This window comes from Porites lutea, chromosome 10, assembly GCF_958299795.1.
Source record: "Porites lutea chromosome 10, jaPorLute2.1, whole genome shotgun sequence".
Taxonomy (NCBI): Eukaryota; Metazoa; Cnidaria; class Anthozoa; order Scleractinia; family Poritidae; genus Porites; species Porites lutea.
The window spans coordinates 31,059,445-31,081,784 of record NC_133210.1 but is presented as its reverse complement, the minus strand read 5'-3'; the positions used below and the strand labels follow the sequence as shown (position 1 = coordinate 31,081,784).

General features: G+C 38.6%; 4 protein-coding genes across 4 annotated transcripts; 2 read left to right on the top strand and 2 right to left on the bottom strand.

Moving 5' to 3' along the window:
- The first annotated feature begins 814 nt into the window (after positions 1–814).
- Positions 815–4,972, top strand: LOC140950653 (uncharacterized). Its single transcript, XM_073399903.1, has 3 exons — positions 815–2,430; positions 3,034–3,209; positions 3,993–4,972. Exons 1-3 carry the CDS (start codon positions 822–824, stop codon positions 4,614–4,616), a joined length of 2,409 nt encoding a protein of 802 aa, XP_073256004.1. The 5' UTR covers positions 815–821; the 3' UTR covers positions 4,617–4,972.
- A 1,089-nt stretch (positions 4,973–6,061) lies between these two features.
- LOC140949753 (MORN repeat-containing protein 4 homolog) lies at positions 6,062–6,523 on the bottom strand. Its single transcript, XM_073398892.1, has one exon. The coding sequence runs from the start codon at positions 6,521–6,523 to the stop codon at positions 6,062–6,064; it is 462 nt and encodes a 153-aa protein (XP_073254993.1).
- Positions 6,524–6,755: 232 nt separating this feature from the next.
- On the top strand, positions 6,756–11,061 carry LOC140950425 (uncharacterized). The gene is made up of 6 exons (XM_073399649.1): positions 6,756–7,975; positions 8,269–8,364; positions 8,462–8,566; positions 9,026–9,253; positions 9,702–9,785; positions 10,308–11,061. The coding sequence occupies exons 1-6, from the start codon at positions 7,065–7,067 to the stop codon at positions 10,570–10,572; spliced, it is 1,689 nt and encodes a 562-aa protein (XP_073255750.1). The 5' UTR covers positions 6,756–7,064; the 3' UTR covers positions 10,573–11,061.
- Positions 11,062–13,261: 2,200 nt separating this feature from the next.
- On the bottom strand, positions 13,262–21,788 carry LOC140951301 (uncharacterized). Its single transcript, XM_073400554.1, has 9 exons — positions 21,581–21,788; positions 17,804–17,925; positions 17,110–17,223; positions 16,761–16,829; positions 16,459–16,527; positions 16,001–16,151; positions 15,209–15,550; positions 14,852–14,884; positions 13,262–13,981 (listed from the first exon to the last, which is right to left on the bottom strand). Exons 1-9 carry the CDS (start codon positions 21,714–21,716, stop codon positions 13,662–13,664), a joined length of 1,356 nt encoding a protein of 451 aa, XP_073256655.1. The 5' UTR covers positions 21,717–21,788; the 3' UTR covers positions 13,262–13,661.
- Positions 21,789–22,340: the final 552 nt, after the last annotated feature.

Genomic DNA, 22,340 nt, shown 5'->3' with positions numbered 1-22,340 from the left:
GCGTCTAGCTGGTTGGATTAGTGTTACGAAATGCATAAACAAGGTTTTAACGAATCTTTTTTCAGGAAAAAAGGTTGTCATTTTCTCCCAACAAAATAGCTGAAAAATAGTACTCTTCATTGGTTTTTGGTGCTCTAATATTAAAAGCATTTCCATTGCCTTTGTTTATAAAGAGAGGCTTTTTCCATCATTAATTTATTATAATGTATTGTTAGATATTTGAGAATTAAAAAGATCTGACTTTCAGAGCATTGTCACTTTAATTCATTCCAGTCAGTTTCTAAAATAAGGCACCCATCAATACTAACCTAACACACTTAGATAATCTGGCTAGGATGCACCCAACGTTGCTACCAGGGCCCCCGCTAACTAGGCCCAAGAAGGAGATTGGAAGGCACCCCCATCAATGCCTCAAAGTCTGACCGTCTTGACTCCTGGTCACCAAACATATCCCCCACATCTTGAGAATTGATTCGCCTCCAGTCTCAACCTGCTCCTCTAGAGTGTACTGCGTGTACCAGCTGTAACTAATTAAACCCCCTTCCTCTACTGAAAGTTTCCACCACAAACAGCTGATTGAGTGAAAAGAATATTTTGCTTTGATGGGGTTAAAAGCGGTGAAATAAGTAGCCACTGGAAACTCCTCGAATACAGAATCTGGGTTTGCATTTTTTGTTACCAAAAAATAAGTAAATAGCAATTATATAAAAAGAAACAATTTTGAGGGTATTACCTCATCAGGCCGATTTAGATATGATGTCATCACAACCTTTGCCACTTACCCATCATGCAGCGCAAAAGAGGAATTTTGGCCGTGGGGAATGGCCGGCAATTTAACTTCGAAAAAGTCTGTGAGTCTTAGTCTTACTTCTCAATATGCACCTTCGTGGAAAACGTGGGAAGGAATCCGTGAGCTTGTACAAAACTGGCACGATGGAGTGTTTTCTTCACTGGAGAAAATGCAGCTTGATTGCAGAACGGAAATGTTGCCAAGATCCTCGGTTGCTTTCCTGTCTTGCAAACAGGGCGATTCGTTAGTGTATAAAGCAGTTCTCACAACAGCAAGAAACTCTTTCTTTTATGAAGGAATGACGAAGTTAAATAGCAGTTCAGATGATTTTGAATCTGTCAATGGCGAGTTTGATCGAACGTTCGAAAGTACACGGGACCAGCAGCAACGAAACGTGGTACTGGGTAAAATAGTGTATTCTCCCTTTCGCAAAAAACTTATCCTGGTAAACTACAACACTGAGCTTATGAGGAAGGTCTTGCTTCTAGGATTTTCGAAGAAAGCTTCAAGCAAAGAAGTGATTGGTCAGTTTGGTGAAGGCCTGAAAGTTGGTGCTCTTGCCTTAGTGAGGGAGGGGAGATCTGTTTCCATGGAAACCAGTAGAGATCGCTGGAAGTTTGGCCTGTCGTGCGATGACACTTTTAACGAAGAGGTTCTGACTGTTTTTGTAAAGGATCGGAGTAAAGGATTTGATGATGATGATGATGATGACGATGGTGATGACGACCTTGGTCTGCAAGACACTTGTGTAACTGTTCGTCCTCTTTGTCTCAAAGATTGGAAAGTTTATCTGGAGCGGTTCCTTTTCCTCTGCCCACCATCAGATTATGTCAAGTCAGAGATTGGCACCTTGCTTATTGGTGATCGTTACAAGGGTCAACTGTATGTCAAAGGTGTTTGGGTGTCAGACCTCTCAAAGGATGGTCTTTCATCAGGGGTAGACTTCTCCCATCTTAAGATCGACAGAGATCGAAGAGCTGTCGTGCACCTCAGTGATATTGATCACCAAGTAAGTAGTATGTGGGTGCATGCAATTGAGCAAAGACCAGATTTGATTCCATTATACTACAGTCTCTTAGAAGAAAACAACACCTCAGATGTGCGACATGCAAACTTCTATCTAACAGATAAATCTGCCTTACTTGTGGCTCAGCAGTTCTTTGCCATTCATGGAAGTATGACATATCCTGTTTCAAACTCAATATCTACTGAATTGCTGGATGAGATCAAACGAGAAATTCATCAAAAATTGGTTTTATGCAATGAGGCATTAATTAACATACTGTATAAATCAGGGGCAGTAGAACCAGTGGAATCCATTTTGTCAAGGAGCTCAATGAAGAAATCTGTTATTGTTCCTTATGCGGACTTGACGCAAGACGAAGTCAGTACCCTCAAGCATATTGAAAAGCTGGTACAAATTTGCATTCCAGAATTTAAAATGGGATCTATGGATATCTCTGAAGCCAGTGGGAATGCTATTGTCTTGACGGACTCCAATCATTTTGAGATTCCAAGAGGTTTATTGAGAGAGAAAATAGAACATTATGGTGGAGAAAACTGTAGGAGAGGTGACAGCTGTCTGTGTAGAGAAGCTTTGATTGCGGCAAAGATTTTAACTCTCCAACCTAACTTAAATGGTGAATTAATTCAACGTAAAATTTAAACATAGAAACCTGTGCAGGGGGCATTTCCCTAACACAAATCCCCTCCCTCCCCTCCACCTACCTGTTAAATCCTTCCTGCACTATATATTATACTGTCACTGTTTCTTCCTGTATCCCAGTCATATGCACACCTGGCCCCCCTCATTGGTTCCTGTATCCACGAGTCCTTGATGGATGAGGAGGAGTGAGACTGCAACACTGTATACAGTTTCCATTTCCAGTAACCTGGTAGTTCCTGCAACCTTAGATCAGCTTCTTCTACCTCTGAGAGCTGTTTCCAATTTACAGTATTGCCTTCCAGGTTTAAAAGCTGTCCTGTTATTTTTATGTACTCCTCCCTGCAGCCTGCTTGTCCTTTCCTGTTCTATCTCCTGCACCCTAACCATGCTCCCTTCTTGGAAAACACCGCTAGGCGAGTACCCACTCAACCTACTCAGAGGTTTTGAAGATTCTTTACTTAAATAATTCAAGGAGTCAAAACACTTGTGAAAGCATTCCCAACCCCCTTAGCAATCAGCTATAATGTTATTAATAGTTATCAGACTTACATATATACATATTTTTTTAATCCTTCAGCTGGCAAAACATCATCTGATCACAGCAATCATAACATAATCAGACTTGTCGCATCTTTATCAACTCAAGTTTGCAAGCTGAACCCTCCATTTTGTAGCAGTTTTCATGAAAAACACTCGTCTACAGAAAAAGCAGTGGACCATTCAGTGCTGAGGGACAGAGAAATAATGTTGCTGGTAGGTTTACCAGGTTGACCCCAGGCGAAACTCCTGGTAATTCTTTGTTTTGATGCACCATCCGGTTCTTCAAATCCTGATTCAACTCTTTCAAACCAAAAAATGTCATTGTCCACAACTGTTTTCAGACCCTGGCCTCTAAAATCCACATATATATACCTGCTTTCGGACATGGTCTCTAAGACAGTATGTCATCACTACTTAGATTAGAATGCCGACAAAAAGATTTCTTAAAATCCATTTCAAATTTGCATAATTTACTTTTTCTTTGTTATTCATTTGGAATTGAAATGACAAGTACCTTCATACACTTCCATAGTTCCCTTAAAAGCATACCTGATTCCAGACCACATATGGCTTATATAAGAGAGTAACCATCCCCTTGGCGGGGTTGCCTCACTAGTAGATTACAAAGTTGTTTAGAGTTAACTGCTCAACGTCTTTTTCAACTCAAAAATATTTTTCATGGACAATGTGAATGCAGACAGCTTAGTCTACTATAAGCATTCCAATAATAGAAAGCTGTTTGGACTTTCCTTAGACTGCAGTTCTGGGCACTTTTCCTGTTCCCCAAGGGAAATGAACTTAGAGAGCTTCACAAGTACTTGTCAATGGTATAGATACATAATTTTCCGAAACCACCACCCAGCATTTGACTCAGTTGAAGGGTGCCTGACTTCCATGTGAGACAGGTCATTGGTTCAAACCCAGAGCAGGCTACAGTGGTTAAAAACTTGTTAGGGAGTATTTGATTAATTTTCCTTTCTTTCACCTTTATTTCAGGAAGAAAGAGATGTTCTGAATGAAAAACTCCTCCAAAAGGACAAAACACATGCTCAAGAACTGCGGAAACTACAGTCCAAAATTTCCTCTCTGGAAAAAGAAGTGGCTGCCCAACAAGTCAATCTTGTCAACATTGAAGAAGAAATGAGTGAAAGGTGGAAGATTTCAATTCAAAAATTACACCAAGAAATGGCTGAGCTCTCAAACACAATCACGGATCTTAAAAGAGACAAAATCTTCATCCAAGAAAAACTCACAGCTGCAAAGGAAGATGCAAGTAACAAACAGAAATCGCATTCTCGTCAAATGAGTGTTCTAGCTGACAAGAGTGATGTTCTGCGAAGAAGGCTTGCTGCAAAGTTTGAGAAACTGTCACAGATTGTTTTAGCTTCTCAGGAAGTTAGCAGTGAATCTGTTGCAGAGATATTAAAGTCCACTGCAAAGGAGATCGAGGAAATGTGGTTTCAAAAGGATAACTGCATCATCTGTACTCTTGAGAAACCAAACTGTGTGGTCATTCCTTGCCGTCATCAGATTACTTGTTTCAAGTGCACATCTTTTCTGGAAACTTGTTCTTACTGTAGAGGGCCAATTTATGAAAGGATTCTTACTTATGGCTTGTAGTGATGTTTTTCTCTTTTGTTGAACTGACTTGATCAAATCAGTTTATCCTCTGTTAGCACCAACCGAGGTTCTTATAATATTGCTTCCCCACCCCCTCCACTAAAAGAACACATACATGCAAGCAAGTAATTCCCCAACAAACGTACCCAGTAATCTCTATAAAGACTGAAGGAACGGAAATTCATTTTTTAAGCGACGTTCTCGTTGCCATTCGCGTTGTTGGATCTTAAAGTCCCTACTGTTGGAGAATCGGCTTGATGATGAAGTAACTGTAACCCACTCTAAGTGTGGATTTAGGGTATCTTAGCAGAAAGGTTAACATTCTTGACTGGTTAATGAAGAAATAAAAGTTATCACAGTCAAAGGGTGTTGTTATTTTGTGTGGTGTACTACCTTAGTGCTGTCCATCTTGAATAGGAACTTTTCTTCAGTTTTGGTGACTCTCAGATTGTCCATCCTTACCTGCTTCCCCCACCCCTTGTTTTCGCTCCCCACCCAATACATCTCCTTCTCTACAAAAGTCACCCCTTTGCCATTGAATTTGCCAGTGAAGCACATCCCAGTGGCCAAAATAACCTCTCTAAACGCCTTTCAAACGAACAATGTACAGTACAAGGTATTTGTTGTGGTTTAATTCTATACTTGGTTTAAATTCTGTTTTCCTTTAATTTGGGATGTTGCTATGTGTGTTAATAAGTTGAGGACAAATCATCATAAGTCAAGGATAAAATTAAACCACAACATACCCACCAGCCTGAGAAAACAGCCGACATTTGGTGACACTACCACTCGTTTCCCCACCAAATGACGTCTGAGAAACAAGCACAGAAATTCCATACTGATAACGCGTCACTACCCAGACCTGGGTAGTGCTTCTGATTGGTTGTGCCGCATGGGAAATTTATTTCAACCAATCAGAAGCACTACCCAGATCTGGGCTGTTTTCTTACGGTTACATATCCACTTCATCTCATTCACTTTGGTTTTTTAAAATTTTTGTCCTGAGCCCTCGGTTTTTGTCTTTATTGATGTAGTTTATAAGAGAAGTTTTATGAAATAAAAATACTTCACATTTCTCCTCCCTATGTTGTCACACCATACCAACCCATCCCCACCCCCCACCCCCCTAAAAAAATACAGTAGTCTCCTACTTCTCTCTTCAAGGCGGCCGTTGTGGACAGATTATTTATTCACGCTTGACCAAAAGTAGGGCTTAGTAATAATGGTTAATAATTGTAATGCCCATAGCTCTGTCGAAAATTCTAGAAATACCCCCTCTCTACAAAAATCAACATTCTGAATTAAAAAAAGTTGGAATATGTTTAACATGATGGTGCGCCTGTTTTTCCTCAGCCATCTGGAGTTAAAATAAAATACATAAATATAAATGTTACGAATATAAGTCATATGCGTAATGTCTCAGAGATTGTATCAACAGGTTCTTCTCAAAACTTGATGCTTCTAGCAGTCTTCGTCGCCTGTTGCGCTTTCGTAACAGAGTCGATCACTCGCTGTCTTTCAACAAGTTCTGTGCCCATGAAATACCCTTCTTGTCGAGGTCTTCCGTGTGTTCCATCTGGAAATGTTATAAGACCTTGACCATCAACTCTTCCATTTTGAAATCTTCCCTCAAACCGCATACCATCGCTTCGAGTAAACGTACCGAAACCGCTGTACTTGCCGTTTTCAAATTCGCCCTCAAACTTCGAACCATCGGGGAAATTTGCAACTCCATGGCCGTGGCAAAGACCGTTCTGAAACTGACCCATGTACTTCGTACCGTCGACTAAGGTCAGACTACCGACGCCGTGTTTTTTTCCTGCGTCGTTCCATTCGCCATCGTAAATGTCTCCAACGGGATAAGTGAACTTGTGTCTTGCAATAACTTGCGAACTGGTTGCAGCCATGAAAGAAAGTTGCGGGAAGTTTGTCAACGAAGGGGAGCAAAAAATGCCAGATGTTCAGCGAAAAAGTGTTAACTCTTTTTTAGCACCCCAGAGAGCAGTACAATAGTAGAGAAAATCATGCAGAAAACTAATCGAAGTTTCAAAACAATCACTCATGTGTAAATGTTCCAGGCGTTTCTCTCTCATCTCCCATAAGCCATTGCAACTTTGTTATAAAATGTCAGCGGTTTCTCGTTTTAGCGCTGTTTTACAAATTCAGAAATTCAATTTCATAAAGTCAAAACAAAAGGTTTTTTTGGCTCCGATTTTGAGAAATATTGATGTCTCCTGCTGTTTTCAGCAGGTTCGTTTCAGTTTATTGAGGTTCGTTTTCTTACAATTGCAAATGATTTTACTGCATATTCCCTTGGCATCTGCTAATACGTCAGTTTCGCGTTTGTTTACACATCGGAAAGTTGCTACAGATTTTTCTTCCTTGGAACTTTCTCCAATTTGAGCAACAGGGCTCGATAGCTTCCTCGACACAAATTAAGCTTTTAGGATGGGCTCAATGTGGAGCTCTGCTCATGGAAAAGCTCTGCATAACTCACATCTACATGAGGAAAAGGGAGAATCAGTTCAGGACGACAGTAATCCAGACGTCAATGATGAAGACGTTTTCTACGAGACAGTGGACACTTTTTCGACACAAAAAGAAGATTTAGTTCTTCAAGAACTTGAAAATCAAAACGCCTGTTTATCTAATGAGGAATCATACACGAAATCAAGATTGCACTTCCCCAATGATGAAAAAATTATACGGTCTGATTGCTCTGAAAACTGTGAGAGTACTAATAGTATTGACAGCAAAGGCAGCGCTTCTGTAAAATGTGAAGGATTTAGTAGTGTTGTTGACAAGTCAACTGTCTGGACTGCTCATAGTTCTCCAACTGAAGACCTTTACACAGAATCAATGGCTGTCCGTTATGTGAGCTATCAAGAGGAGGGGAAAATACACTCTCTACATCAATCCCCTAATATGAACAATAATAGTAAGAGTACTTTGGAAACTGAGCGCAATGATGGAATTTGGAGTGTAAGTCCATGTAAAGAAGAGAAGAAAAATGTCAAGGAGTGCAGGTCTTTTTCCCTGCCGTTAATCACAGAGGAAGACGTTTTCACTGGGAGGCATGCGGAAAGCACATCTGAATCAGAATTCGAGAGACCAGTGAAGATATCTCCACAAATAAAATCTAACATTCCTTCTTCATGTGCGTGGCAGATTGATGTTGACTGTTTTAAATCAAAGAAAAGAAAAAAGCCACCTCAGAAGTATCTAAGAAACAAAGAGAATACTGTAGAGTCTGATTACAATGACGGCAGCCACAGAAAAGTGCAACAACATCTGGTTTCCATGGAAATTGCCACTCAGGAAATGATGGAGAGAAGGAAAGTCTTGGATCTCAGAAGATGGTAATTGATACAGTCAAGCCTTCACTGACAACCACCTCTCTACAATGGCCACCTCTCTCTAACGACCACTTTTTTTGGTGGACAGTCCAGTCTTCTGTCCTCAAGGTGGCTGTTGTCGAGAGGTTCAACTGTACAACTGTTTGTTAGAAAACAGTTAATATTCTTGGAAGTATGACTTTACACTGAAAGATTCTTATCTGTTTTCATCCTTAACAAATATATATTTATTTTACATTTTTTAGAATTTAGCTTCACATCTTTTAACACTAGAATAACATTGTATTTCTCAACAGGTATTGTATAAGCCGACCCCAGTATAAAAAGTCCTGTGGGATTTCTTCTCTTGTATCCTGTTGGAATTTCCTGTTTAGCTCACTTGGTGCTGGCAGGTAAAACATTCTGATAAAGAATGAGTACTTTCACAATGACTCATGTAAGAACTAAAATTAATTTAATGCAGATCTTTTGAAATTTCTAATTTTTCAGCAAAAAGCCACTGACTCAAGAAGAGGCATTAACAATATTGGGATTTAAGCCTCCATTTGGAGAAATAAGATTTGGACCATTCACAGGAAATGCAACTCTTATGAGGTGGGTAGACATCTACTGTGATTGTGATTCAGCACGTCATCCAAAAGACAAAAGATAGCCTGTGAATACAGCCGTCTCTTCTCGCTCTTTGCTGCTAGGGACTTTTCAGAGGAGAGACATGTACATCTGCACCTCAATGACAGAAATTCCATACTGATGACTTAAAATCTGTCCAGAATCTCATCAGATTTAATTGGTCGACTTCAATATTATTTTGTTTTACCTACTGTTTACAAATGATGGTCAAAACACAAAAGGTCACAAGATTAATTGACCATTCCAAAAATTTCCGGTTCCCTTATCTCTATCTTATTCTCATTGTGTGCTACAAGAATCATGTAGCGCAATTAAGACACAATTCATGTCACAGAGGAAACAAGGCGCACCTATTGATCTTGTAACTTACTCTTTCAAGAGCAGTACTGTATTTAGTGAATGTTATGTGTGTGTTGATTGCAGATGGTTTAGACAGCTAAACAACCACTTTGGAGTGCGGGGTGAAGCTTACTACCTCTATAAACCTAAAGGAAAGAGTCGCACCATTGGTCTCAGTGGAGAGGAAGCCTTGCGTCGGCTGAAAAATGGACTGCATGACCCTCAGATGGCCTTTATCTATCACAGTTACAATCATTACTTTTGTCCCATTGGTTATGATGACTCACCCAGCAAGGCTGTTGATGCTTACAGGTGGGTATTAACCCTAGATTTATTAAAGACACCTGAAGAGTGACCAACGTTGGTTTTCTCCTAATAAAATCAATACATCATCAAGTGAACCGACAATGAGAATCAATAATATGACCAGTGACCAAGTGAACAATACTGAATTGATCATAAATCAAATTCTCTCAACTAATCCTTGAAGGAACGGTATGAAGATTAGTCTGGAGAATTTGTCTGTGGGAAATTTGGCCAACATACAGATTTTCCTTAGTTACTTACCCTTTAGAATTTCTATGGTTGCTAATAAATTGGTACAGGTTGTGTAGTGATGTCATGTCCTACAAGATGTATGCCATGAATAATTTAGTGTCTTTGGGGATTTTTATGCATTAGGGATGCATGCGCAAGACTCAGAGGTAACAAAATCACTGATAATCTCAAAGAAACCCGTTATGTTTAACTATAATTTCAGGTCACAGTTGTACGAAGATGAAGTGGAAACATGGATTTTGATTGGAGACACCAGCTGCAAACATCCTAGCATTCACTGCAAGAGGTACTGAGTCCCAAGTGTCTTTTGATCCACTTATAAATTCTCCTTATGTCTACTTGTGAACAAATGGAGTATTTGTCATGAGATCAAGAGTCACTTGGAGCTATTTTGTCAACTGCATTGTTTCCTAATAATATAACAGGCAAGGCATGGCTTAACCTTATATCTTTTCTGACCCAAATTTAATAATAGTTTAACACCCCATTTCTTACCTCAATAATGAACACCCTACAAGATTTACTAGTTCAAAAAATACATCCAAAGTCTTAACTGATTTTATAACCAAAAATGTGGTAAAGAGAAAATAATAATAATTCCACCCCCCTAGCTTAAGTTATAAGTAGGTCGAATATGATCATTTGTGCAGGTGTAGTCCTGAGTAGTTATAAATAGTTGTATTTATCTTCCTTGTGAAAGGCACTGAAAATGACTACCGCGTAGGTTGTCAAAACAGTACTACACAGGACTACATTCAACTGGACGATATTACACCTCTAGAAGTTAATAATTTTCTGAATTTCCCAGATGGAGTGACATTGACACAGACCTGAACAACGAGTCCCCCTTCTACCTTAACATTCGTCAACTTCATGAAGGAATTAAACAAAGGAACACTAAAAAGACAGGTGGGAATCTGCACTGTATCATGGCTTTTCAGAAAAGTACATTCCAGGGCTTTAAAAAATTGAAAGTTCCAAGTCAACGAATACAACAAATGGAGGAAGAAGAAAATCACAGTAATAGCAGTGGGGAGGAGGAGAATAGTCAAAGTGACTCCAGTGATGAATAGGTGATCTTTGAGTTAGTGTGACTCCTAAGTTTGTTCCAGGCAACATCTACTCTCCAACTACTTCTTTCCAGTGTAAGCCACTGACAATTTATCATAATCAAGGAGTGGTTCTTTACTGCAATATGTTTAAAGGGCTACTGTCAAACATCAGTTCTGTTTCCTACAAATTTGCTATCTTTGGGACCAACAAGACAAGGGTACTGTTTTATGCCATTTCAAAAGACTGGACGTATCATGAAAACCCTGGAAGTGGCTGTCTGTGAACTTCAACTTTTTTACAGGCCTTTTGCAAGCACAAAAGGCACACACTTCCACCACACTGTGGATTGCTTTATGTCTGCCTTCATGAGTCCACTAAAAGCAATTTTAAAAGCATCTTCAGATATTCAGAGTGCAAAGAAAGACATTTTTACAGCTTGCCATTCGGGCAAGCTGAAGCTAACATTTACTAGCCCAAATATCATTTCAACTAGCCCCAAAAACGTTTTGACGAGCAGATGGATTTCACAGTTCTTCTGTAATTTGAATTCCTCAAAAAAATTCACTTGCCCATCAGGCAAGTTAATAACAGAATTCACTAGCCCAGTAGCAAAATCCACTAGCCTGGGGCTATCAAACACTACTTTCTTTGCACGCTGGATATTGTGATCCTAGTTAAACTCATGAAAAAGTAGAGTATTTGATTTTAATGTTTGAAAGCCAATGAAGTCACATGAAAGTACAATGTACACAACAGATGTCAAAAGGCAAACAAGTTACTGGATCTACAATCAGCCTCCAGCCTCAAACAAAAACCCTGAGACAACTGTCTGTGAAAGACAAGTTTCTTTAAAAAAAAAAAAAACGTTTGGATTGTACATTTACAAAAGGTGTTCTTTTGATCAACATGTTTATGTAATTTTTTAAAAATTAATGTGGATAAGAGTGCACAAAAATTTACAGAGTGTTCAATTTAAACATTTATTGTTTATAACTTTTTACAGGTAGATATGAAATGTTTTTTCTCTTGTTACACCTCATGGAAATCCTTGTAAGGTCTTGAAGTGTGGTTGAAATTAAATTGCACAAAATGATCTGAATTTATGCTAGTCATAAATTGTAATAATTATTATTACAGTTTATTTATGATTATTATCAGAATTCATTATGATAATATAATAGTATTTGGGAGTAAATAATGAAGTTTTTCACCCTGTGAATTTCACCAATATAAATTGCTATTCACACTAAAGTAAGTACATTAAATATTTTTGCAAAGTTCAAAATAATTTCCTATTACATGTATGTACAGTTGAATAGGTTTCTGGTGTCAAAATATTTTCACTCAAAAATTTCACTACAGGTATACAAGTCTTATACATGACATAACTATTTTCATTATTATATGTAATTAATTTTCCACATAGGAACAACTCTAACTATTTAACTGTCTTCTACGGTGTACAGCCATTACATTAAACATAATTATTGCAAAAAAGGATATTTTGGGGGCGAGGACAGCTGTAAATACAGAGAAGGGGAAATCCTAGGCTCCCAGCCTTTAGTGACAATCCTAATGGGTTATAATTCAACAAATTCCGATTCTTTCTATAGTTACTCCTGCAGACTACAATTTAATAATAATATTATTATTAATTATAGCCTGCAAGTGTGACTTTTTATTTAAGTAAAAGAATTTATTATTTCTGAAATAAATTCGACTAACATAATTTATGTGCTAAAATAATTATTACAGTTCTGTAATAATTGTATTTAAAATCTCCAACTTATTATACATCTACTAATAATCTTAACTGCAATTCACTGTACTCATAGATACACCGTAAAAATCAGGGAGCTCCATTTAATAATAGTACAATGAAAAAAACTCACACATAAACAACTATTTAACTTTTTGTTTGAATTGTTATTTCAACAAAATTACGTATGTTCATAAAAGCTGAAACAGCTTTTTTTGCATTTGGGTTGAGTTTGGACATATATATTGCTATTTGTCATTGAGGTATTTTAAAATGTGTTCAGCCATTTAATCTCTTGGATTTGAGCTGTTTGTCATAGAGGGAAATCTGAAGGGAGATATCTATTCTGTATGCAAGAGGGCAGAGGGTGTCATACCGTAAAATTCCGAAAATAAGCCCCGGGGCTTATATTTTTCAAAGGCACTTTTTGAGGGGCTTATTTTTGGAGGGGCTTATATTCAAAGGGGCTTATCTACGGAGGGAAATTTTCATTTCAAAATCGATTGGGCTAGCCATATAGTTGGAAGTGAATTTACCGTTTTTGCTTTGTTTTACTTTGTATTTGAGGGCAATTTTCCAAGTACAAGCCCCCGGGGGGCTTATATTTGGAGGGGCTATTTAACAGAGGGTTTTTTGCATTACCGGTTTGGGGGGCTTATATTAATTTTGGAGGGGCTTGTACATGGAGGGGCTTATTTTCGGAATTTTACAGTATATTCTGTTTTGAGTAAATCTGTGTTCCAAATTCCAGCACTAATACAGTAGAAACCCCCGAGTAAGAACCTAAGATTTAAGAACCTGTTAGGCTAAAATTTGCAATTTAGACCCCCTCTATATAAAAACCTCTTAAGCCTAAAATTTGGAGAAAGGTTCTTATTTTCAAAAATCATTTAAAAATATTTACTAATTGCAATTGCAAAAGGCAAGTTAGAACATATATAAATGTTGTTTGATTGAGGTCATTGAGAAAATGTTTATAATATTGTGTTTTACAGCACAATCATTTATATAAAGTTGTTTTGACTCAAGAAATTAAAATTCATGTGAGAATAGATCTCTATTATGGTCATATTAAAATATAAGCAATCAGTAGGTGTGCAAATTTAAGGGTGCTGATCACTAAAATCCCCTTAGCAAAGACATAATTTTTTGCAAGAAATTAAGAACCTAGATACCCTAAATTTATGTTAACCACCATTTATACCTGTTTAGGCTAACCCTGGAAAATGTAGGTTCTTACGCGTGGGTTTTTACTGTACTTACACAATGTAATCCAATCATAACTCTTGTGTTACATTAATAATAGTAATAAAATAAACTATATTAATAGTTATGTAACAATATCAATCACTACTGAATGAGATCAACATAAGTTGGTGGTGTATTATTGTCATTAATCATGTCTTCTTCAGAGCCCCTTCTTTCTAATTGATGATGCACCTTTGGACTACTTGACTGTTTCCCAGTTCTTGATTCTACTCCAGCGTGACCTGTACCCACTTCATTAATAGCTCCATCACTCCGTACTTTCCACAGCATCCTCATTTGTTGAAAGAATGAAGGATCAGTTATGGGTTCAGCATATCCTTCACTGTCAGACTCTGAGCCGCTTTCGATGTTTGTTCTTGCATACCAGATCTTTCCTGGTTGTTGCTTGGAGTTGATCTGAGCTGGTGCCAAAAGTATGTATTATTACACCAAAGTTGTTTGAGTGTCAATGTGTTTAGCAGGAAAGTGCTATATTAAAACCATATTTTTAAGAAATAATAAAATAAGTAGCCAACAGTTACCAGCGCTGTGCAAACGACTTATTGACAAGATCAAGCAAAACTAACTACAAGAGGACGACTGGGGAACTGACAATTTGACTAACAATAGACCACTGTTTAACTATGACAATAGACGGATCGAAACGCACCAATCACTGATTATGTGTCTTCATAGCCAATAACATCACGGCTTAACAGACTTACGACCAATAACATCGCGACATAATTAACCAATCAGATCAATAACCAGAGTATAATACCATCACCTGACGTGATACAACTCACTTTGACTCTGAAGATGACTACCGCACAGTGACAGGTTGTTGAAACATCAGTCACTGTCAACAACAACAGTCCTATTCAGGACTACGTTCACCCAGATGATCAAACTCAACCTACTTTTGAAATGACTCCTGGGTTCAAACCTTTCACAATAAAATACGTTGAGGACACTATTTCTACATCCCTTCAGCAGACAGGTCCCCGTTTTACGTGGTCATCTGAGCCCCACAAAGGTCAAGCCACTCATTTGCAGAGCAAACAAGAGCAAATAGTAAAAAAATGTTTTTTTTTAAATTAATTTATTCCAAAACTTTAATCTTAAGCAGTAATTATACTGCATCTTTTTACACTCAACTATGAAGTAGAAACAGAGTGGACATAACACCAACTTTTGTTTTATTCCCTCAAGGCTCTTAGGCAAGTGCTTTATAATTATAAAGATGTAACCTAAACATAAATTGTTGGTATCTTTAAAAAACTACAACTTACTTTTTTGTGCTGGTCTGAAAATAACTTGTCTTGCTGCAAATTAGTTTAGAAAAAAAAAAGGTAAGTCAGAGATGGCAGCTTTGGAGCATCAGTACTACACAGAAAGCCAGTCACCATTAATAATGAATATGGCAAGGACAAAGATAAGCATGCAAATGCCTTGGGCAAGCAAAATTTGAGAGCTACTTGTTCAAAGGACAAACTCTCCTCTTACGCAGACCTTCTTTTGGCTTATCACGCAATCCTCCCTCAACAAATGACAGGAAGAGATGTGTGATGAAGCCCCTAAGAATGTCTGTGTGGGAGGCTACAAACCAGAATTCAAGTTTTTTTTCAAGCCCTACATAACATTCTTACCATTTGTAGGCAGTGGGGGAGCTGGTGAATTAGGAGGCGGCCGAAGATCATTTAATGAAAGCGGCCTTATGTGGTTTTGATCCATTCCTGAATTCTCCCTCACCCTCTGATGAGGGCGTGGTAGGGGTCGAGGTGCACACTTCCACTTGCAGAGCTTCTCTCTTGAAACATCGTAGGCATAATCATATTTTCCAATTTCTCTCTTTAGTGGCAAAGGAGTAGACACTGCATACAAGTAAGGTTGGCCTGACTTTGACGCTGTTGCCAACTGTTTGGATAACTCAGGGTCAATTTTCAAGTCCCTTGCGAGATCATTGACTATACTTCTTGATTGCCCAGCACCTGTGAACGCAAATTAATATATGAACATTACACATAGATGCCCCTCAAATTTCCGCCAAGGGTGTACTCGGCATACAAGGATTTTGTTGATCGTATGTCTCATGAAAGTCACTTAGATATTGATTGCAACGTTTCAGTCATATACTGCAGTTCTTCATCAGGCAATAAAGTTGATTTACTGAGTGGGACTAACATGTATACCACTGTGGTTGTTAGTGATTGGTGTATCACAAACCTCGCTCAAGGTTGGTGGGTTTGGATCCAAAGCATTGCTGGCATTTTCAGAGGCTGCTGGTTCCCATTATTATTCTTTGACGCAACTTCTCTCCAAAAAATGGAGAAACAGGGAAGGAGAACCATGCATGGAGAAGTTAACAGCTGATAAAAAATGAATCATGCAATGATTATGAAGTTTCCTTTGTCACAGTTTGGTTCCTGCTGTCAACATACCAGAAAAAACCTTGCTCTCTGTCAGCTGTGTGGGTGTGTCATTAATAAGATCGGCCAGTTTTCTGTAGGCTCCTGCAACCAGCAAAGTTTTTGAGGCCCACTCCTGGATTCCGTCAGAAATCTTACGAAGAGAGTCTTTAAGTTTGCGTGCCTGCAAGTAAAAAAGCTTCATTTTAAAAGCTGGTTTGGACAGCATTGGAGTCAGGGTTGCAAGCAAAGTCAAAAAAGCAATCGTGACCTAGTGAAAATCATTAAAACTTCAAGTCATGATGAGTGGAGTCATAAGAACAATGGAATCATTGTTTCCATTTTCTTCCTTCTCTGAAGAAATGCATTGCTTACAATCTAGTAAAGACCAGATTGTCAGAAGCGCCTGAAATAATTCCAATTATCACAATGCTCATTCCCAAGCTTGGTAATTGGTTTTAGTTTAATATTATATATGGAGAAAAAGTTACCTTAAATATTTCATGTTTGGTTGTTTTTACTTCCAATTCAGCTTGCTCCTGCTCTGCCTGTGAAATGACCTAGAATTTACAAAGAAAAATAGAAAATGAAAATACCTGCAAAATTATGTAATACCCCGCCATTGCACTAGGAAGTTGGACTAAAGATACATGGTACTTGAAACCCTAAAATGCATATGCACTCCTGCATGGGTGAAGGTATCCTGCGAAAACAGCCATTTCTCCTCACTCTTTGCCACTGGGGATGTTTCGATCTGGGGACATTTCAGTTCTAAGAAAGGTTTAAAAATTACCTCAACCATTTCATCTGATATAAGTGTTCTTGGTCTTCCTCCATCACTCTTTCTTTTGCTTTGATCCATCTACAAAGAGGTAAAAACGTATCAAAACTAAGATATCAGTACGTAAGCAGCAGAGCTGTAAACAGTACTATTGCTCATTGGACAAACTCCAACTAAAATGTAGATTGTGTGATGCAATGCTACCTGCGATCAGATAAAATACCAAAGTCTATCATTAAGTCTGCAATAATATATTATGTCGAGGTCCTACCCAACAAGGAGAATTAAACTGTACCCAAGTAGGAAGACTATTGGAAGAATAGTTTTAAAATCTACGTGTACAATTTACTGTCACCTTCACCTGTTTCTGTGCTCTACTCATTTTAGTTGCATGCATGGCTGCCAGTTTCCTTGCTTCATCCAAAGCTTTCTCCTGTTGAAGAACTTCTTTGAAACTTTTTCTGTGTTTATAATACTGTAAGAAAATAACCAAAAGTGAAAACAACAGCTGTTAAAACCTAGATGCCCCAGATGACTGTTGATAAATTAAACTACTAGATTCTCCTAATTCAACTTTGCTGGTGAACATGTATGGTTACGAACCAATGCAAAGGGAGAGTTTGAAATTACATCAAGAGTCACTACAGTGTAGGAGCCTCATTCCACATAGCCCCTCTGCATTGGAATTTCTAGCTACCAATGTCAAGATTAGTATTTACCAAATCAGTGGATAGCAATGTTTGCACACTTTGATTGGCTCCATTAATAATAAGATATCTTTGGCTATTCACTGTTTTAGGACAGGCATCAATATTGCGTCCCATTTCGCACTAAGCTCAATATTTCCTCTAGTCTCTCTGGTCTGGTCATGTTCTTCCAATAGACAAGACAACTAGACATGTGAGTGGCCAATTTGATTGGAAGAAATTTGTAACAGCAAACCCACCCATCAAGTCATCTTTTCTGAGGAGAAGTGCGGGCTGGTGATCAAACCTAGTTTCGCGACATTTTCAGAACGCACCATTTTAAAGACAAATGAAGCAGTTAACCAATACCTCTTCACCGAAATCCTTCCACAATGTTGTCCACATACTGGAAACTTCAAAAACCTTGCTGAAGACATCCTGAAGAGCCAAATTTTCTTCTGTTTTGGCCCATTTTAACATGGCAACGGATGCTATTTAAAAAACAATGGAAAACTCATTAAACTTGAAGAGTAAATTCTAGCCTAAGGGGTTTCCACGACCCCTTTCCAGCCACGCATGCACAAAGGTACAAGAAGACAGACAAATTGTGAGATTTTCATCAGGTACAAACAAGAAATTTAATAGGAATTGCAAGTATAAACTAGTCAAAGTTTTAAAAATCCATAATATACACTCAGTGATCTTGGTGATTTAAGCAATCTGATTGGTTCGCTATCTCGGACTATTCAACAATATTCACCTCCTAGCGAGTGGATAATGTGTGAGCTCTGTTTTTTCCCACTTTTTGCCCCCGCAGGCTTCCGGCCCAGAGGCCGGAACCCGAGGAGGTACCCTAATGTCCCCCGCGTAAAGAACAAGTATCGTATTACTGTTAGTATATGCGAAGCTTTCCCGATTTGATGAAACTAGGCGCGCACGGTGGTCCCGGTTAATTTTCTGCGCGTGCGCGTGGCTCAGGAACCGCGCAAACTGGGTTTGTCAACGAGTCGCATTCGCCGAATTGTGTCGTACACAAGCACAACAAGTGGCTCCAAATCCTCGTCCGGGAAGATTTTCCACCGAAACTCCTCTAGAGCGAGAACGCCGACTTCAAATTCAGCGTGAACAACGAAGGAGAAGACGTCAACAGGAAACCGCGGAGTAGAAGGAACATCGATGAGCACAGCGAAGGCAACGCCGACAACAACAGACAGAGGAACAGGAGATTGGAATCAAAGGAATTATGATCGTTTTACACTGTCGAAAACCCACATTTCTTAGTTTGCCGGTTTCCCCGTAGATATATAGATCAAAGTCTGCAAAGTTTCAGCTCCGTATTACGGCCCGAATTGTTTTTGTCTTTTTCTAAATGCGGGCGGCGAAATAATGCTAAATGTGCTTTTCAATACACTGTTAACAATAACACTACATAATACGCAAAAAAGAAGAAGAAGAAGAGAAAGAACAACGTATGGACCTTTAACACGATATTCGCGGTTGGTCACCCGTCCAGTTCGTAACCCCGACCGACAGGGCTTAACTTGAGTGCCGTTACCAAACCCAGTTTCGCGAAGGTTATTGCGAGATACATATTTCTATAGAGTTAAAAAGTTATTCAGCAGTACTGCACAATTGTTTGGTATTAAAGAACTTGATTTGTCAGACACAAATCAGCAACGTGGATCGACAGAACTTTAAACTGGTTTTGTCAACGTGGATCGACAAACTCGATTCAAACCATATCAGGAATAGCTCAAATTTCTCAAAACCCAGTCAAAGACAAGAAAGGTGCTTTCGTAAAATAAACGGGTTTTGTTCTATATTAAGGTATTCAGGGTTTAATAATAAACAGTGGTCCATGTGTTTTTGGGGTTAGTTTATGGCGAAATCCCGATTATTTTATTTGATACAACGACATGCCAGAAAAAATGAACTGGGAAATATCTCAAAGGAGAGAAACTTGAAACAGTGGTCCATGTTTTTGTAGGGTTAGTTTATTGCGAAATCATTTATATCAGTTGCGTTCGACGTTGCGTTCAAGAATGTCACACTCGAAGCCAAAGCATCCGTTCGACACATTAGTTATAGGAAATTTAGTTACAAATAGATAATTAAAGATGGTTTTGCTGTTTAACACGCGTTCTATTACATTTGCAGTGTTGGTTGAACTCATTATGAGATGTATAAAAAACAATTGTCCATCCTAGGCATGTCATGTATGAGGATTTTCATTTTTCATTTCAAGAGTAATAATTGAGAAAACACAAAAAGATTTTCATTTTTCATTTCAAGAGTAATAATTGAGAAAACACAAAAGAGAACAAAAGAATTACACTCAGAAACTCTAATACGAAAACTGCATTTCAAAGGTTCATGGCAAATACATGGACAACCACAGGGTGTCTTCATTCGGGTTTTAAAAGGTCGGGGGCAGATTTAGTGACAACTATAACTAGTTTAGAGAAAGATCTTTTAAAAGTCGACAAAATCCTAGGGTTGACTTTTTTTCAGGCAAGAAAAAAATTCGATGGATTCAAAACGGTGTTTTTCCATTTACTGTTGTTGAGTTTTGTGGTCGATGGATTGTTTACAACTCCCGTTTATTCGCCTAGAAGAGGCCGTTTTGTGAACTCAGCATTTCCTAACAAGAAAAATTTGGCCCAAAAACGAAGTTTATTTATGACAAACAAATTTGAAAGCAAATGTTTGCAGAAATTCTACGTTGAGTAAATAGGAAAAAGAATGCTACATGAAGACGACGTCTTACCTCGAGGAACCGAATCGCCATTTTTGTCGGCACTTCATGCGAAGAACGGCACAACAAACCTTTTCGGCTATAAACTTGGCGAGTCAACAGAAAACATCAAAGCTCTTCTTTTCTTCTCAGGTAAGGAAACAATTCAAACTTTTAGCGGTTCCATTTAAGTCATTACGCTGTTGTTTGCGAAGTGATAAGCTTGTGAATTGCCATGTTTGAAAATTCTACACAGATCTATTTTTAAACTGTCGCATGTCTAGCTGACCTGATCTGTCAATCAAATCGTACTTTTGAATGGTTTCCTCTCTGATTTTGTTGAGATCACTTCGTGTGTATATACTAAAACAATTATTCTTTTCAATCTCGGTGAATAGTGGCTTTAGCAATATTTACCTCGCCACTTCGTGGCTCGGTAAATATTTTGCCACTATTCACCTCGATTTCAAAGAATAATTGTTAATTTGGCTCAGTGGCTCAGTAGTCACTGATGAGCCACAGTGAGCCACTAAGCCACTAGAACATATACCTTTCTCAGCTCATTCTTTAAGACCCCAACCTTGGCTGATGAGCCATCAAGGCAAAAAGCCACTAAAAATATACACCCTTACTTGTTCCTTTAAAAATTGTTTTTATATGTATTTATTATATAGACACCGATGAAATACCAGGATTTTTCCAGTGACGAAAATTTGGTATCGAGTGAAGATACAATTTTTATCCTTCACATGTGAAGATATCATGGTTGTCATGGCTACTTCAGTCTCAGCCAATAGGAAAAGAGCATCACAGCATCTCGCCATTGGTGTCTGTATAATATAAACAGAATATTACATGCCCGCTTGAGGATACAAATTTTATCTTCGAGTGTTCAACTCGAATTATCTCACTCGTTCACTGCGCTCACTTGTGATATATTGAGTTGAACACTCGAAGATAAAATTCGTATCCACGCGTGAGCATGTAATATCCTCTATTTCTTATTTCTGTCCTACACTTAACTAAAGACTTACATGTCTTACATCTTTCTCGTTTCAATAACACTCGTCTTGACAAGCCAGCCACCGAGCTACTTTTAAGACATGGCCCTGTATTCTGTAGTTTGTCCACAAGTACACTGAACATGATGTTAAATCCATGAATAGGATATGAGCGTGGGACGTGCATTCTACCGATATCAAACTATGATACGATGATATTTTAATTTAAATAATCACGGTTTGAAACTTGATATACCCAAACTACCCACCCAAGAAATAGCCAACAAGGCTTAAGATCAATCAAAAGTTAACCTTCAGCAAAGAAAAATCCTTCTTTTCTTATGTAATCCGCTTTCAGCTCTTACTTCTTTCCAGCAAAACTCTTAATGATGGATAACTTAGAAAACTCACCGTCAGCTTTGGCGATCACAACTTTCTGAAAAGTTTCATACACGACTTTCTCGTCAAATATGAGCAAACCAAGAGAACCATGTCCATCTCTACAATTTTTAACCTTATTAGCAGCACGACGAAAAATTTTTGCCATAATTTTCACTGATATAGTGCCAGAAAATTGGAAAATCGTTGTTTATCGCTTCGAGTGTTGATGTCAAGTGTTTCCAAGCAGAATGGCGGAAGTGGATCACATATCCGCACGAGCCCAGTCTGTGACGCGCGGAAGTAGTGGACCGCGGGGAAAAAACCATGTAAAAGGAAGGTCATATGCAGTAAACTACGAAAGCCGTAAAATCATGAGATCAGGCCCAATTTTAGCGGTTCTCGTACATTCTTTCTAACGGCTACCGCTAAATTTCGTTTCGCCTTGCCCGCCGGAATGTTATTACAAAGCGAAACGAAAATTGAGCCTAATCTCAGGTTACGAAAGCCGAGGAGGGTCTTCCGACTTCCAACTTCAGACTTCCAACTTCAGACTTCAGATTTAAGACTTCACACTTAAAACTTCAGACTTCAGACTTGACAAAGTGCGAACTCCGGATTTCTGATTTCTGACCGTTCAGACTCAAAGCTGAATGGCTAGACCTTCGGACTTCCCACTTCCCACTTCCCACTTCCCACTTCCCACTTCTGACTTCCGACTTCCGATTTCCCACTTCTGATTTCTGACTTGACTCTTCTGTTTGGCTCGATTGCCGCTCGATCCACCACGCGG